This window comes from Anser brachyrhynchus (genome assembly GCF_964034855.1).
Source record: "Anser brachyrhynchus genome assembly, chromosome: 4".
NCBI lineage: Eukaryota > Metazoa > Chordata > Aves > Anseriformes > Anatidae > Anser > Anser brachyrhynchus.
Window position 1 is genome coordinate 37,804,759 of NC_137698.1, and position 15,694 is coordinate 37,820,452.

Genomic DNA, 15,694 nt, shown 5'->3' on the forward strand with positions numbered 1-15,694 from the left:
AAGAAGAGTTTTCTGAGATGACACTCTTCATTCTTCCAGTGAAACAAATCACAAACAATAGCTATGCTCCTGAGAAATGTTTAGCTTCTGTAGCACAATAGGTTAATGAAAGATTAAAAACATGAATAATTCTTTGTCATTTTAAAAAGCTGTTTTTTTTTTTTCGGGGGTGGGGGGGGAGGTGTCTGCCAGACTTGATGTTTTTGAACCATTTTTTCTGAATTCTGCTTGCTTAGGTGGTTGTTGGTAGCTGTAGTACTGGCAGGAGGTCTCTTGAGTATAGGCATTTGTAAAGTGAAGTGTATCATTATAAAAGGATTTTCTATCTACATAGAAACACAGAAGGATTCACAGATTTGATGATATGAATGGTGATGGTGACACTTGCAGCTATTGCTTCTTAATGCTGTCTTTGGGAAGAGCCAAGTTTATTTAAGTATGGATTGTGCAGCACTATTATTTTTAAGTACAAATTCAAGTTTCAAGTAGGTTCTGTTGTTTGAATAATCCGTGAAAGTAACAACCTGGGGTACCAAGAAGTAGTCCTGATGCATGTCCATCAGCAGCAGTGGGTCTTCTCAAAAGGCTTCTAACAGTTGTGTTTACAAATAAAACTCCAAAAGGGGGAAATAATACTGTTTTTTTCTTATAATGGGATTTCTTTACATATGTTTTCTTCTGATACTTATAATGTAAAATTAGGTAATACATTTTACTTTGGTTTTGCATGTTAGTTGTAAAATTTCATAATAAATTATATGAAATGAAAACTGCTGCAAACTTGAGTGTTAAATTCTTGGTACTGAAGAACGGAAAAGAGTGCAAGCTTGGCATACCGGCTCAGTGAACTTTTTGTCTGGGGGACTGCATAAATCCTGGAAAATTGCTTCTGCTGTGTGATCCTTGCTAGCACTGCCAAGGATGAGATGTAAATATCCCTCTGCAGGGGCTTGCAGTGCTCTGCATTCCTCTGGTTGTTGAGGGAAGCAGAACTCTCCTCTCTTTGAGGTACGGTGCTGTAGGCATATAAGTTGGGAAGAAAAGCAGGGTCTGGGTGTTCTCTGGGTATCATGTAATCTGAATCATTTCTCTCTAACAGAGGCTGAAAATGCCATTCCTTGCCTCTTCTAATGAGTTGTGGTGGTGTACAAGGTGAGATGCAGTTTCTGGAATTGTATGTTTCACTGTGTTAGCACCTCCTATACACAGTTACCATGGGAAGAAATTGATGCATGTGAAGAACGAGGATGCTACTTCTGGGAATAAAACAACAGCTGAATTGAACTGTGGCAGTAGAATCAATAGCCACAGTGTCAGAAATGAGAGGGCACTGGGAACAGGGTGCTGGCATCCTGGACTTACGGGATGGCGAGTCCAATAGCCTAGGCACTCAGTTCTGGAGGGCAAAGGTATTTAATTTAAAATTGATGTTAGATGGTACATTCCACATGGTATGTTACATGGTACGTAGAAAAGTAGATCAGGACAGAGTTTTCGTGACTTCACAGATAAAAGGCTTTTACATTTTTAAGTACTTGTTATTACTTATAATTACTTACAGGAGAGAGGCTTCTCTCCTGACAGAGGCCTGACATTTTGGCATTTTTGTGTTCATGAATTCCTGAAATTCATTCAAGGGATCTTTGTTTCTTCTCTCACAGATGAGGAGGAATGTAAATATATTTAACTCAGAGCAACCTTGAGATTTCTTTGGATTTTGGGGGACCTTCATAAGATAAGTCCTTAAACTGTCCCTCTTGAGATATATGCAATTGTGAATTGCCTGCAGGTTTGTGGACCGTTGATGGTGGGTAGAGTGGTGTGTAATTCACTGCCTTTCTGTGCCATGATCTCTGTGTAGGAGGATGAGAATTTTAAGCTGCAGCATTTAAATCAGACCTGTCATGCATATTTTGTTAATCCAAATACTATCTTGAGCTGAAACCTTGCATGCAATTTGAATCAAGACCTTTAAAAAAGAATGTTCAGCTATTATTTTTAATGTGGATTTTCAAGTAAGTTTAGGTATGTTTTAGTTTTTGTTGGGAGTGATGTACTGAACAACATGAGCTTTGGTTTTACTCCATTCTGTTCCTTTCAAAAGCAAGAGGAGGAATTTAATAGTGCTTGTGGTGCTGATTCAGAGACCGTGATGATGCTTATGCTGACAAGTTTAGAGTTGAAGTTTTTGCAATAGTATTAAATTAGATATTATTCTAAGATCTTTTCATGCTTAAAATTGGGCAGATTGACTTCATGAAATCATACAACGTAATAGAAAGCATCCTCTTCTAGACTGTTTCCACTGAAGGTGTACGAGTAAGCAACCTACGTACTTAGGGTTAACTTCTCATTTTCAGTCTTCTATCTTTGAGTAAAGCCCACATCTTAATGACTCCTACGTATACGTGCGAAATTGAAGTAGTAAATCTGTATGGGAATGTTCAATTTGGTTTTGTTTTTGTTGATCTGGCAGTTAAATTCTTAATCCTTTGGATATTTTAAATAATAATACGGCTTTGTTAGTCCAAGCACTTGAAAGCATTCTGATCCTTTTGATTCTTTCTTCCTGTTCAGAAATTAACTGTGTATAAATAGAATAATCCAGGCGTGTTTTGTGGAGAATTTTAAGTTTGTTGTGATGAAGGTTTCTATACTCATTTCTTACAAATACCCAAGATACTAGTGCTGTACAAATAATCACCAAGTTTGGTGAATACATGTGAATGAGATTTTTCACTCTTTGGAAAGGTGTAATAACCTTGTTACAGGCAGTTTCTAATCATGCATATGTCTTTATCATCTCTTTCCACTATATTACGCATATTTTTATAAAGTATTATTTATCATTAGGCAGCTTTTTTCCTCCAATGAGTCCATTGCATGTACAGCTGAATTTTTTTTTGATTTTTTTCTTTCAAGTTCTCTTCTGTTTTCACGTGGGATAGCAGTGACGTTTAGAGAACAGCTTAAATGATGCCTCAGAATAGAATGCTTTCTTGAAGGACCTTTGTCTCTCTCTTTTTTATCCCATTTCTCATGTTCCTAAACTTGAGTTTGGAATTCAAACAGCTATTTTGTAGCCTATTTCTCTAGTCATTTTAACTATCTTATATGTAGATTTCTTTGTGATATTCAGTTAAAAATTTTTTCTTGTATTGTTGGAAAAAGACGCTAACTAATGCAACATTTACCACAGTCCATCCAACAGAATTATCTATTTGTTCTTGAATTTTTACTGGTAATTTAAAATGATGTGGCACGAGAGCAATAAGTAAAATTGAGAGTATTACTTAAAAATACCCCATCAGTTGGTGTGACTATTTGACTATTTTATTTGCCGATTCAGTCAAACTAGTCCCAACCATATGTATGTATATTTCAAGTTGTTGATGCTAGAAGAGCATGTATGACACTGAAATCTTATAACTGCTCTAATGTGACTGATTCTGAATTTGGTTTACTATGCATCCGCCTTCTTGCCAGCTGTTTTATCCTCTTTTCATTTGTTCCACTCACAGATGGAATAAATTACTGGCATTAAGCAGAGTTCATCCAAACACCTCCTGGATTCGTTTCTCTCATTACATTCTCACCTTTTCTTCTTGTCCTTTGTAAATGTGGCTGTTACTGTTCTAGATCAACATATTGATTGGTTAACTGTAGCATAAGAAATAAGTCATACATGGGTGTGGGATTTCTTGTTGGTTTTGCTTGTTTGTTTTTGTGTGTGTGTGGTTTCCTTCTGACTGGAAGTGTGCCATTGAGCTACTGGATGTGGCCTTTTTTGACATAGGAAATTTCATTGGTCTTATTAGGAAACTGGGTACGTGAGCCTTGACATTCGTGCTAAGTTAATTCATGTCTTGAAATGCTTACAGGACTTAGTTAAAGACTCATGCATTTTATCCAGGGGGCTTTGTGTTGCTTCTTAGTGAAATTTAAGGGGTGTATCTGCAAGATGACTGACTTCTGGCAACTACTGTAATAATCAGGGTGGAGGCAGAGGGTCTGTAATTCTACAGAATTTATTGTATGAGTTGGAAGATGGTTTGTGAATACAACTTATTTTACATATAAGCTGTTCTGTGTTGCATTTATCTTTTTCACTTTTAGATATAATTGTGAAGAGGAAACCTCTGAACATGGATTTTCTACAACTACCACCATCCTGTCAGCATACAGGATGATGCCCTGTTCAGGGCACTACACTGCAACCTGTCCTCAAGCTGAACAAATTACCGTATTTTTACATGTTTAACTACAATTGATATAATTCATCTTGTTTTGAAATGCTGTTCTTTTATAAATTATTACTTGTTGTGCCAGATTATGAGAGTACTGTGTGTGGGGGAAGAAGTGAGGAGAAACTGTAGGTTTTGCAGACTGTCAACTGTGAACTTGACAAAATTTTTTTGGTAGGTAAGGCTGCTACTGCTACCGCTTTTTCGGAAACATAGCCTATGTGCTGTTTATTAAGTAGACGGTCCTACTTGTTTTCAAAAGTCCTCAAGATGTTGCAATACCTGTAGTCAGCCATTAAACATTGTGCAAATTCTCATCATCTGTAGGAAGTTAGATCTGTTCCTTTGACTTACTTAGAAATAAATTATCTCATCTGCATTACAGTAAAACATTACTGCTAAATTTTTTATCCTCTTTTTTTCTACACTCATGTTCTAGTGAATTTCTAATATTTATTTTGATCCAAGAGCTGTTACCGATTTGAAACACAAGCATGCTCCATCAGGCAGTTTACCTAGATCTGGACCGAGTTCAATAGAGTTCATACCCTTTCTCAAACCAGCTTCTTTTTTTTTTTAACGACTTGACTTGTGTTGGGAGAAGACTAGCTAAGGATATTTAGTGACAGTATTTCTTTTAGAAATGGAATTTCTGTTCAGTGGCATTGAAATACACACCTTTTAAAAATTTCCAATTCACTCTTCTGGTGTCAATTTGTATGGATCCAGAGAAACGATACTGACTTTAAATCTCTTCATCCTACAGCATTTCATGTCATTTGCTGAGGAAGTAAAGGGTGAGTCAGCAAGTGCTGTCATCTTAGCAGAGCACTGTTGGAAGCAACAAAGGATGCGATGCTGAAAAATTATCCTGTGCATCAGAGGTGAAGGAGCAGTGCGTGAAATATGAAAGAGCAAGGGGGGGAAAAAGCTGTCACAGGAGTTTGTGCTATAACTTTCCTGTCTCCTGGTTGTGGCAGCTTAATAAGCTGTAGTGTTGTGGCTGACAGCTGGATACCTCACAGAAAATATCTGTCTGGTGGGCTAGAATGGAGATGGCTTTTTTTTGAAAATGTCAGAGAACATCTTGTGTTTGTTTTCTTAGTTAACTTACAGCAATTTTGGGGTGGTCCAAGTCAGGATCTATAGGAGTAAGCAGTCTCTTATTAGATGAGCAGATATGATAGAGAAAGCAAACAAGGTTTCAGGCACACGAGTTTCCTTGAGTCCATGAAGGAGATTTTCTTGAGTTTCCTTGAATCCACTGCTGTCATGTGCCAAAAACCGAGTTGTCTGCTCCTTTCTGTTTTGTGTCACCTCGTCTAATAACAGATACTGTCTTTCCCAGCAAATGTTACCTTGCTGAATTTCCAAATAAGAAGTTAGAAGACACAAGCAAGAATTATAAACACAGTCATATTTCAGACCAAAGCATCTTTGCTAGGAACGATGCTCCTACTGTTTGTGGAAGTACGTTATTTGCTGATAAGGCATGATTGAAACAGTCCTGGAAAATTACTACTTCTCAGATTAAGAAAAAGTTGTGTTTTTCTTTTTCCTGAGTAGTGCAGATTTTTAAATGTATTAAATGTTCACTCTGAACCTTAGAATCTTTTTTGCATGATCAGGATGTATATTTTGCAAGAAACAAGCAATTTAAAAGTATTTACCACGTCTTTATTCCCACTTGTAAAGATTCATAAGAATCAGCATTTAATTGCTTACCCCTGTCAGCCATGGCTATCACTTTCCTGACTCTGCTAATCAGTCTGGAAGCAGGGTGCTCACAGATGATTCGGTTTTAACTGCAGCTCTGCAGCAGCTTGATCTTGCTTGTAGGAGAGGATTGCCATGCCTTGCAGATTGCAGTTAGTTATGTGGTTTTTTTTTGTTTTTTTTTAAAGACAATGATATGGAAAATAGGGAGGTTATCTTAATATGGAAATTAAGCACAGTGGCACATACAGGTGAGGAAAACCATTAAGTCTGTAAAATGGTTTTGAGATCAAAATCATGTGCGTTTTGTATGGAAGTGACTGTGAATATAATTGCACTGATGAAAAGCAATGAAATGCTCTCAAACTTCTCTGTTACAACCTAGTATTGAGAAGTAAAGGAACTGTGAGATGTGTGCTTTGGGCCTTGTGTTTTAAGTACAGAAGCACGTTTAGGTTGCTGCAGAAGGTTAAATATGACCACAGTGACAACATCTTCCCGCCTGTACAGGAGAAAGTGTAGCTTATGGGAGGGATGAGACTTCTATCTTGAAATAGCTTCTGAAGCTAGCAGTGAATTTCTTTAAATAATAAATAAACCTTCAGTTTCTCATATCAGGAGAGAGAGAGGTTTGTGCAAAGGTCAAAGCACCATCAAAGATTGTTTGTTTAAAGATGGCTGGCAAGTAGGCTGTTTGTTTGGGTATTTATATCCTTAGGAGCAAAATTCCAGTTATGCGGGTTCAGCTGTTCTAGTCAAAGAACAAAATACTTTCTTAAATGAAAGAAATGAATTTGTACGTTTTTCTTTGTAGATAAATTTGGAAATGTTTGTATTTGGGTAGTTGGAAATGTTTGTATTTGTACAGTTTCTGATAAGTCGGAACAGACATCTGCTGCCTCTTCCCAGGAGCTCCCCGAGGTGCCTGTGAGAAAATTCCTCTCTGCCCTCAAGGGTGGGTTGTCAGCAGTGCAGCTGGAGCACTGGGGGGCCCTGGACACAATATTTGGTTGCATGACAGTACTGTGGTTCTTCAGGATGGAAGAGCCATTATCTAGGGAAGAACAGTTATAGATTTGCTAAAATTGACTTTCATTAATAGATATGTCCTGCCTAGTAAGGCAAAGAAATCAGAACTCTTAGCAAGCCTTAAAAAAAAAAAAAAGAAAAAAAAAGAAAGAAAAACCACACTCATTTCTCTAACCTATATTTATCCCTTTTAGCACAGTAAATCTGATGAGAAATTTTACCCTGAGTTCCTCGAATCAGAAGTGATTGCCATCCATTAGGTAATATGGGCACCAGACCTTAGCCTCCCTATGGCTTACAGTTCTTTAAATATTATTACAGAGTGTCATAGGAACAAAAGAAAAAGCCTCATTGATAAATCTGATATTTCCCTGCTCTTCTGAAAAGGCTTGCAAGAGTTTTTCTGCTTGCTAAAGCGAAGTTTGGCATGTGAAGAAGATTCCTGATCTCCTAAAGAAAAAGTGTTGTCAGGTGAGGGAACTCTTTGCCCACCAAGCTGTTTTGAGGAACTCAGAGTCAGGAGTAATAGAAATAGGATGAAATACAGTAGTGTCCAAGTACAGTACTGCATTTTCTCCTAACAGAAGCTTTTTGGATGAACTAAGGCTTCATGCATTGACAACAATTGAGATAAAGGACAAAGCAGGTTAGTTGATGAAGTGTCTCTGAGCAGCAGATGTAATACAGCAGAGTGCAGCAAACAGGATTCCCAGATGAATCAAGGGAACTATGTTCAGTATAGAGAAATTAGGCCTTTTCTGGAAACCTGTGAATAATGTGATCACTTACGTTCAAGAAAGATAAATTAGGACTGGAACAGATAGGAAGATCTGGGGAATGGAAGCCTATTGTATCATCATGTATTGGAAAAGCTTGGCTTATTATCCTAATAAAATGAAGTACAAGAGGGCGTATGATTCCCTTCTTATGAATACATCAGGAGACCAGCGTGAGGAAGAGAAAATAATTACTTACCTAAAGAACATGTTAGCAGAAGAGCAAATGAGTATAAACTCTCCACAAATAATGCTCGGCTGCAAATTAGAAAATGATTCTGATCTATTATGGCAATCAGCTTCTTAAATGACTTTCCAGTCAGAAGAGTAGCTCAGAAATTTGTGTAGTGGATTTTATTATTTGTTGTCTGATAGCAAAATATTAAAACAAATGATCTGGAGGTGCTTAGAGTCGTGTGTTGCTAATAAGTTTTATTAAACTATCTGTTGTTGATTGCTTTTTCAAGCTTTTGTGACCACTTTTGAGGGGAGTGGGATTAGTCAGAAAATGTGTATTGTGACTGCATTCTTTAGTAAAGCAGAGCTGAAGCATCTTGCTCTGCTTCTCCAAATGCCTTTTGCTGATATCCAGAATACTGACTGATGGGCACTGCCTGTAAACAGGGCACAGACTTGAGGGAAACGATGTTGCTCATTCTAAATGTCGACAGAAGTTCTTTCAGGTGGTGATAGAGCTGTGACTGCGTGTAGAGGTAACTCCAGTGAAAATCCACTGCTGGAGTGCCCTGACGGAGACGCCAACTGGAAAATGCAGAAGGTGGAGACTGACTGGCTGAGCAGAATTCCTGTGAAATGTTCGCTTTAAACTTTATAAATTCACATTTAAAAGAAAAAAAAAATCAACTTAAAGGAGTGGCAGGGGAATCAAGTCTTGAACTTTCTCTTCGCATAATTTTACAACAATTCCCTGCCTCTGACTTCAAGGGGAGCTGATAGTTGGTTAGTTCTGTCCCTTACATAAAAAGAACTCATTCAAAATACTGAGCTTAAGCCCTCCTGTCCCCCCCAGCTATGTCCCCAGGTGTTGACAGAGGGATAATAGTAACTCCTAGAGGTACCTTGGGTAGAAGATGTGTACTGGGGACAGAATTGCTCCAGCTGCAGAGAGTTTTAAATCCTGGGTTCTTGTTTTCAGCTGCTCAGATGAGTCAGACCACACTGGGAGTGTTGGAAATACCTATAGGAAATGCAAATAGAAACTTTGTATCTCGCAAATAACTGGCTCATCAGTGTAAATGGTGTCATGTTTAATTTATAGTAAGGTTTCTGAAGAACTTAATGTGACTTTTAAGGAAATAAATACAAATTATGAAATGCAGCTTTTAGCATACTCAAAAATAGACTGTTTATTCAGCAGAGAAAAAAGTTCATTTCAATTTTGTCAAGGTCTCCAGAGTCACAGTGTAATTTTTACAAATTTTGCTGAAGTTTGTGTTCTAGTAATATTATTGTGCTGTTGTGCTCTTCATCTGATCAGTCCAGCAATATTTGCATTAATTTATGCTGTGAATCGTATACTGAAGTGAGACTGAGTTGGCTGGCTGTTGATCAGAGAGCAGTATATGCTTCTCACCACCCTTGGCTTGCATCCTCTGAGTGTCCCCTGAAATAAGTGGTTAGAGTACAAGTTCTTTCCTTGGTGTTTCTACCATGTTTTTTTGGCACAGGTTCTCTGATATTTGCAAGGAATTTTTATTATTATTATTTTTTTTCTATCCAGCTGCCTCAGGCCCTGTGAGCAGTGCTGGATGTTATCATTCTAACAGGGCGTTTTTCCCTGAAATTCCAGCTTGAAAACTAGGGTTAGAGTCTGCTGCTTCAGGGAAGCAAGATGCTCAGACAGAGTTGGAGACAGAGACAGAGCAGGACACATCAGTAACATCTTGTTCAAGCAAAATGCACAGCTAGGTGAAACAAACAAACAGACCAACTGCATATATTGCTTTCTCTTTTTTTCTTTTCATGTCCCATTTTCTTCATTACTCTGCAGTGAGCGTTTTTGGGATGTATTTCTCGAACAGCTGGCTTTCCCTGGCTGCCGTTAACTGCTACTTTTATTTTTTTTGGACTGTGCAGTCTGTGTTGGTGATCTTTGGGTAGTGGAACTGTAATAACTGCCTGAGGTACTCAGACTTGAGCAAGTAACAGCTCCCTGTTGGCTGGTCCATATAAATGAATAGCCAAAAAAGCTTTGCAATGCTCCATCAGTAGCTTGCGCACAGAAGCTCAAATGTGCCTTATGTGACTCTTCACACTGCAAACACAGAGGGAAGAAGGGCATCACGAGCATCCTGAACAGGGTTTTTAGTCTTCAGACTTTGCAGATTGTTCCTGGTATACAACAGACCTTAAAAACTGTACGTGGAGTGATTCCCTGAAATCATCAAAGGCAAGAAAGCAACTGGCTTACTGCCTGATTGTAATGACTAAATACTTCAAAGAGGATGTTGTTTTATATTAAAAAGATAATTGCCTAGAATATCCAGTACTTATATAAGACTACAGGTTTTTTTCACATGGTTGGGCTTTGTTTAAGAAACAAAAACAACAACAAAAAAAACTGAGATGGAGAAAATGCATGTATATTTTTATTAATATAACAGGTCATTATAATGATTTAATTATTGCATTATTACATTAATAATGTATTAGCAGTCGTTGTAATAATTTCAAAATTTTGACTCAATTGGGGGGGGGGGAGGTTAACTGAAGTGCACTGCGTTGCTGCCCCTGCCAGACAGTGCTGAGCATTCAGGGGGGTTCTGCTAGTGGCTGAATGTGTTGCTGCTTCCCCAGTGTGGCTGGATGTGTTGCAGCTGAGAGCTCTGTGAAGAGATGGTGTTTCAGGCCCCTGCAAGGGTCAAACCATCACTTGCAGGTGTTTCTTCATGGGTGCGAACTGTGTGCACTGAAACCACAGTGTAAAGGTCATGGCTTGCCAGCAGCTGTTCACAAGGGCGTGCTGGTGATGTCATCATGCAAAAGATGCCTTGCAGCATGGGTCTGTGTTAACTCTTTGCTGAGAGTTAACTAGGTGCTGCAATACATGAGTTTTCCTTCTCAGTTCAATGCAATGTGCAATAGAAACTGATATTGCCAGAGTATCTGTAGTGCAAGTCTCAATAAAGAGCAGATTAGTAGTAGCAGTAGAGCATCTATTTTCAGTGTTGCTAGGACTCAAATACAAGTTGTCTCTAATTTATAAAGACCATTTTGTCACTTCTAATCTCTCACATATCCTTGCAGTCGACAGATCCTTTTCTCTGTGGAGAAAAAAAGTTGATTGAAATAGGTTAGAGAAATGAATACTGCTCATTCTATATACCATGTTAACAAGGCAAATAAACTCCTTCCTCCTCCTGTTTTTCACTCTATTTTGTGAAAACACTAAGATTATTTAGATTTATATGGATAGATATTACAGCTTTTTGTTATTTACTTTGACTCCAAAATGTGGGATTTTGCCTTCAAGGATTAGTTATTTATCTTATGAGTAGCTGTGGAAATGAGCAGACCTAGATAAGGTGAGGTTGCTGTAACTGTATTTCAGAGGTGTGACTTTAATTTTTCTGTGTTTCAGTTTGGGGGCATGTGTGATCTTAGAGCTTTGTGGGAGAAAATGCAATAACAAGAGCTGTCTTTTTTTCCTCCCAGTGTAACTTCAGTGCAGTCAGTTCTCCATTTGTGTGTGTGGTAATTTGCAGACTAATGTCAGCAGCTGAAGCTGTGAGCTGTGCTGAGTCTGGCCCTGTACCCAAGCTGTAAAATCCTTCTGGAATTGGAGCTGCAACAGACCATTATGTAGATATGGCCTGTGTCATTTCCATAGAGGCATGGTGCAAGACAGTACAGCTCCGGTATGGCTGGCAATTATGTCGAGTCAATAAGCCTTGGTGGGGCTGATCTGATTCTTTGTAGCGTGTCCCAAAGCACTCCTAATGTACAGATCTTTCTGTCTGTTGGCATGTTCCAGCTCCTGCTTGGATATTGCAGAGGTGGCGTGTTTGTTGCGATACACTTGTTATGGGGCGAGTTCATAAGTAATAGATGATTTCTGAACTGTGGATTTCAATTTTTTTTGAAGGCAGTTTTGATCACGTGCCCAAGGTTTAAGTAAATAAGTTAAAAAAATGTATTTGTGATCCAATATTTGATTGCTGCTTTTTACTCATACACCTAGTTAGGCACCTGCATAAGCTGTTAAATCTCGGTAACCTCAGTTGTCCCTGAGGAGGCATCTCCTAATGCTTATTTTGTGCCATGTGTTGGCAAATGAAGTACACCTACACTTCTTTAGAAAGAGTATAAGATGCAGCCTACACAGAGAAGCGGGAAGATACTCAGTTGCAGAGAAGTTGGGAGGAAAAGCAGATGACTCTTAGAGACTAAAATCTTAATTTTCTACTGTCCTCATTCTTTCTTGTAAAGTGTGCCCAGAGGTAGTACGTAGTCTTGCTGCTGCATAAACGAATGCTTCTGATTCCATGCTCTGCAAAGCAGAGTCGTTGTCTAACCTCGTTTGGGAAAAGTGTCCAACTGCATGCAGGTACGCCAGGCCTTCTGCTTGACCCTTCCAGATGAACAAACAGCTGAAATTGTTCCTTGGTATAGAGCAAATCATACCAGCTTTCTGTGGAGTTGTGGTAGTTGTGTTAGAAGAGTTTAGTGCTTGCCTTCTGTGCAAAAGGGACTGTGGGGGAAAGAAGGGTGCTGATGGTCACTGCCAGGTGATACAAGGGTAAAATTGTCTGCATGTGCGTTCTTATACCACTGCCAGAGTTGTACTGGGGGAGTGAAATTGTGAATGCCTTCTTGGAAAGCTCTAGTTTGAAGGAGTTCAAGTCAATTTTTCTGTGACTGCTTTCAGTAGCCTCTTACCGTATGTTTTGCCTCATGTGGAAAATACCACATTGTTGTGAGTTGTGAGATGGTAGGACATGTAATGATGGTGTCAGAATAGGGTGTTTGAGCAGCCTGTGGCAGTAGGTACGGGGAACTCATTGGAAGTCAAAGGGGATTTGGTGTGGTAAACCTAGTGTAACTGAGAAAAGGATCTAGCATTATTTCTCAACAAAACTGTTGTGCCTTGTGAACGTGGCCTTCAATCACAAACTGAAATGCAGAGGCTTTAATTAAGCATGGATGCAAAAGTTTCACAAATGGTAATGATTCAGTCTTTTGAATGCTTGGCAGTGTGTGTAGATGTGACACTGCCATGAATGACCAAAAGAAATGTTCTTTAGATAAAGCTGCTTTATATGATGAAAAAGGACAGTTAATTAAAGCTGAATTTAGCATTTATGCCTAGAGAATTTGACACTTAGATATGTCTTTAAGAACACTAGAAACTATAAGATACATATTCGTTGTTCTATATATAATTTTTATAAAAATGAATATGTGAAATAAGCATCCACTCTAGCACACTAGTGTTTTTCCTGGTGTTACAAGCTGTGGTATATACACCAGGTATGCTATTTTACAAAATAAATCACTAGTATAAATACTCATAAATGTTATGAATTTGACCTAGGTTACAAACTATTTCTTGCTTGAATTTTGATCTCTTCATATATCTCATGTCTCCGAAGGTAAGACTAGAACATATGTTACTCCAGGGAAGTTCAGTCTTCCCCTGTTTCTGAATATATGCAGCATTCAAAGGTTTGTGTTTTGCTCAGGAAAACCTAGAGCACATAATGAAAAAACAGAAGTCATAGTAGAAAAATGGATGTCTGAGATTAAAGTCAAAAAAAGGAAAGTTCAAAATGATAAATGGATAATGATGAGAGACTGTACTCTTTATCCAAAGAAACCAGAAAATGTTGTGGTTAAATTATTAATTAAATGTTATTCAATTATACATGCATATATATATATATATATATTTCCCTTTAAAATCAGCTCTTAAATATAGACAAATATAAGGAAAAAGTATATGGGCACTTATCTCATTATAGGAAAGTGACAACAAAAAAAATAAATTAATGTTTGCCTTGCCTTTTTTCTTTCCTTTCAGGTCCGCACCAGCGTCCTACCTGACCACAAGGAGCCAAGAGCAGATGTTGGAGTAAGCAATTTTTTTCATTGATGGATTTTTTTCCACCTTATCAGCAGACATAGACTCCAAACAAAGAGAAGTAACATTCTGCCTAAACAGGAGCTGGCAACTGGTTGTTTTTTTTTTTTCTTTTTAATAGCAGAAGTTGGGTTAAGTGAATGGAGAGTCAAGGCAAGAGTTAACAGGCTTGGGGATTGCTATCATCCCATTCATTTATTTCTTGAAAGCCATTTTCAACTGAAATATACCTGAGGCAAACACAACTATCTAGACTTCTTGCTACTGCCATGCAAGTAATCTGGATTGAGAGCGTGGAGTTACATTATCTCAATGAGGCTGATCTGTTGCTTTCTCATTTTCACGTGCAGAGTACAAATAGTTCTGCTGTAGGAGTTGTCTTTGGGTTCAGATGAAGAAATGGCACTGATGGTAGATAGTGAGTTCAATTTCCTATGCATCTGGGCTATTTTTGGCAAAGGTATTGGGATGTCTTTTCTGGGTCTTAGAAGGCTAGAGCCTGCCAAGTAATATGGAGGCTGCATGGGACAGTGAAACATTAGTCCTGCTGCAACTGAATAAAAGACTAAACAAGATCTGGGATTTTGAAAATATTAATCTAAGGTTCTTACTTTCCTGCATTACCAGGGCTTCCTTGGCATAGTTTCCAGCATTTCAGCTAGTGTTTGAAAAGTCTGTAACTTGGCAGTGTTCAATCTTAATGAAATAATCAATGCGCTTCATCTTTTCCTACACCTATTATAGGGACTTTTCTCTTTGGCTAGGCGAGATTATTCACCAAACTAGTCAAGGCTCATATCCTCACATTTATAATCATAAGTACTCCACTAGCAAAATTACAGAGGAACATTGCTCTGTAATTAGCATTACAGCAGCCATTCTATTTTAAGTCAAATTTTAAAGCCTTTCCAAGTTACACATGCGAAATTTGATTGGTTTGTAGACTGCCAGTTCAGGCCCTAGGGTATACTATCTCTCTCTAAATCAGTTCAGAAAAAGTAATCTCCAGCATCATTTAAAGTTAGAACCCTTGAACATTAGCATGACTGTCTGCATTTAGGTCATGGGATCATTCTCAATTGTATTTAATTTTGCAAATAATTCCTAATTGCATTGTCAGGTTAAGAAAGTTTTATTTTAAATGAGCATAAGAATATGAAATAAGCAAATAAGTGGAATTTTTTAGGCTCATAAAATTATTCACCTTTAATTTTGTGCCCCTGGAGAACTACATGCGACTCTCAGAGATGGTTAGTGGGTACAGTGACCAAAGCTTCCAAATTGTAGAAAAGAGCTGTGTCGTCACCTCTTAGCCCTGATCATGTGAGGACTTCTACTTTGGGTTCTGAAATGGGTGTATAGTTATATTCTCTTTGGACTAAGAAGGATGTTCTCTTATAACGTGAATAACCTGAGCTAACCATGCCCCTGTAGAGTTTCAGTGTTAAAAATAAAAATGCTGTCATGTTGACATGTTTATGTTCCATAAAGGAAGATGTTTGTGTGTTCACTCTAGCAAGTGTGCATCTCAGCATGAGTCACACCTAGACAAGTACGTGCTTCACTTTGGCAGTGAAAACTAACCATGGTCTTTGCTTGTATGACTTGTTTTTCTCTGTATATTTCGTATAGGCTTTTTTGTTTCCTTACTTCCTGTTCAGTACTTCCCAAATCTGCTGCTTTCCCAGGCTTGCCTAGACTCTCAGTTTGCTTTTTTTTTTTTTTTTTTTCCTCAGCTGCCTAAGTGCCAACCAAAACACAGGAAATCAATTACCTATTTTTAAGCCTACATTTTTGTTAGGAACGAGCCATAACCGATAACCTAGCTT

General features: G+C 38.2%; 1 protein-coding gene and 1 long non-coding RNA gene across 25 annotated transcripts in view; both read left to right on the forward strand.

The window, feature by feature from the left end:
• INPP4B (inositol polyphosphate-4-phosphatase type II B) overlaps positions 1-15,694 on the forward strand; it is a 304,962-nt gene that overhangs the window by 165,767 nt on the left and 123,501 nt on the right. For all 24 annotated transcript variants that reach the window (XM_080590944.1, XM_080590935.1, XM_080590949.1 and 21 more), the window contains one exon: positions 13,806-13,856. In XM_080590944.1, the coding sequence (XP_080447070.1) occupies positions 13,806-13,856 (51 nt within the window). The remainder of the gene's footprint in view (positions 1-13,805; positions 13,857-15,694) is intronic.
• LOC308194754 lies at positions 176-7,145 on the forward strand. The gene is made up of 2 exons (XR_013950835.1): positions 176-3,826; positions 4,117-7,145. It is a non-coding gene; the product is annotated as an uncharacterized lncRNA (long non-coding RNA).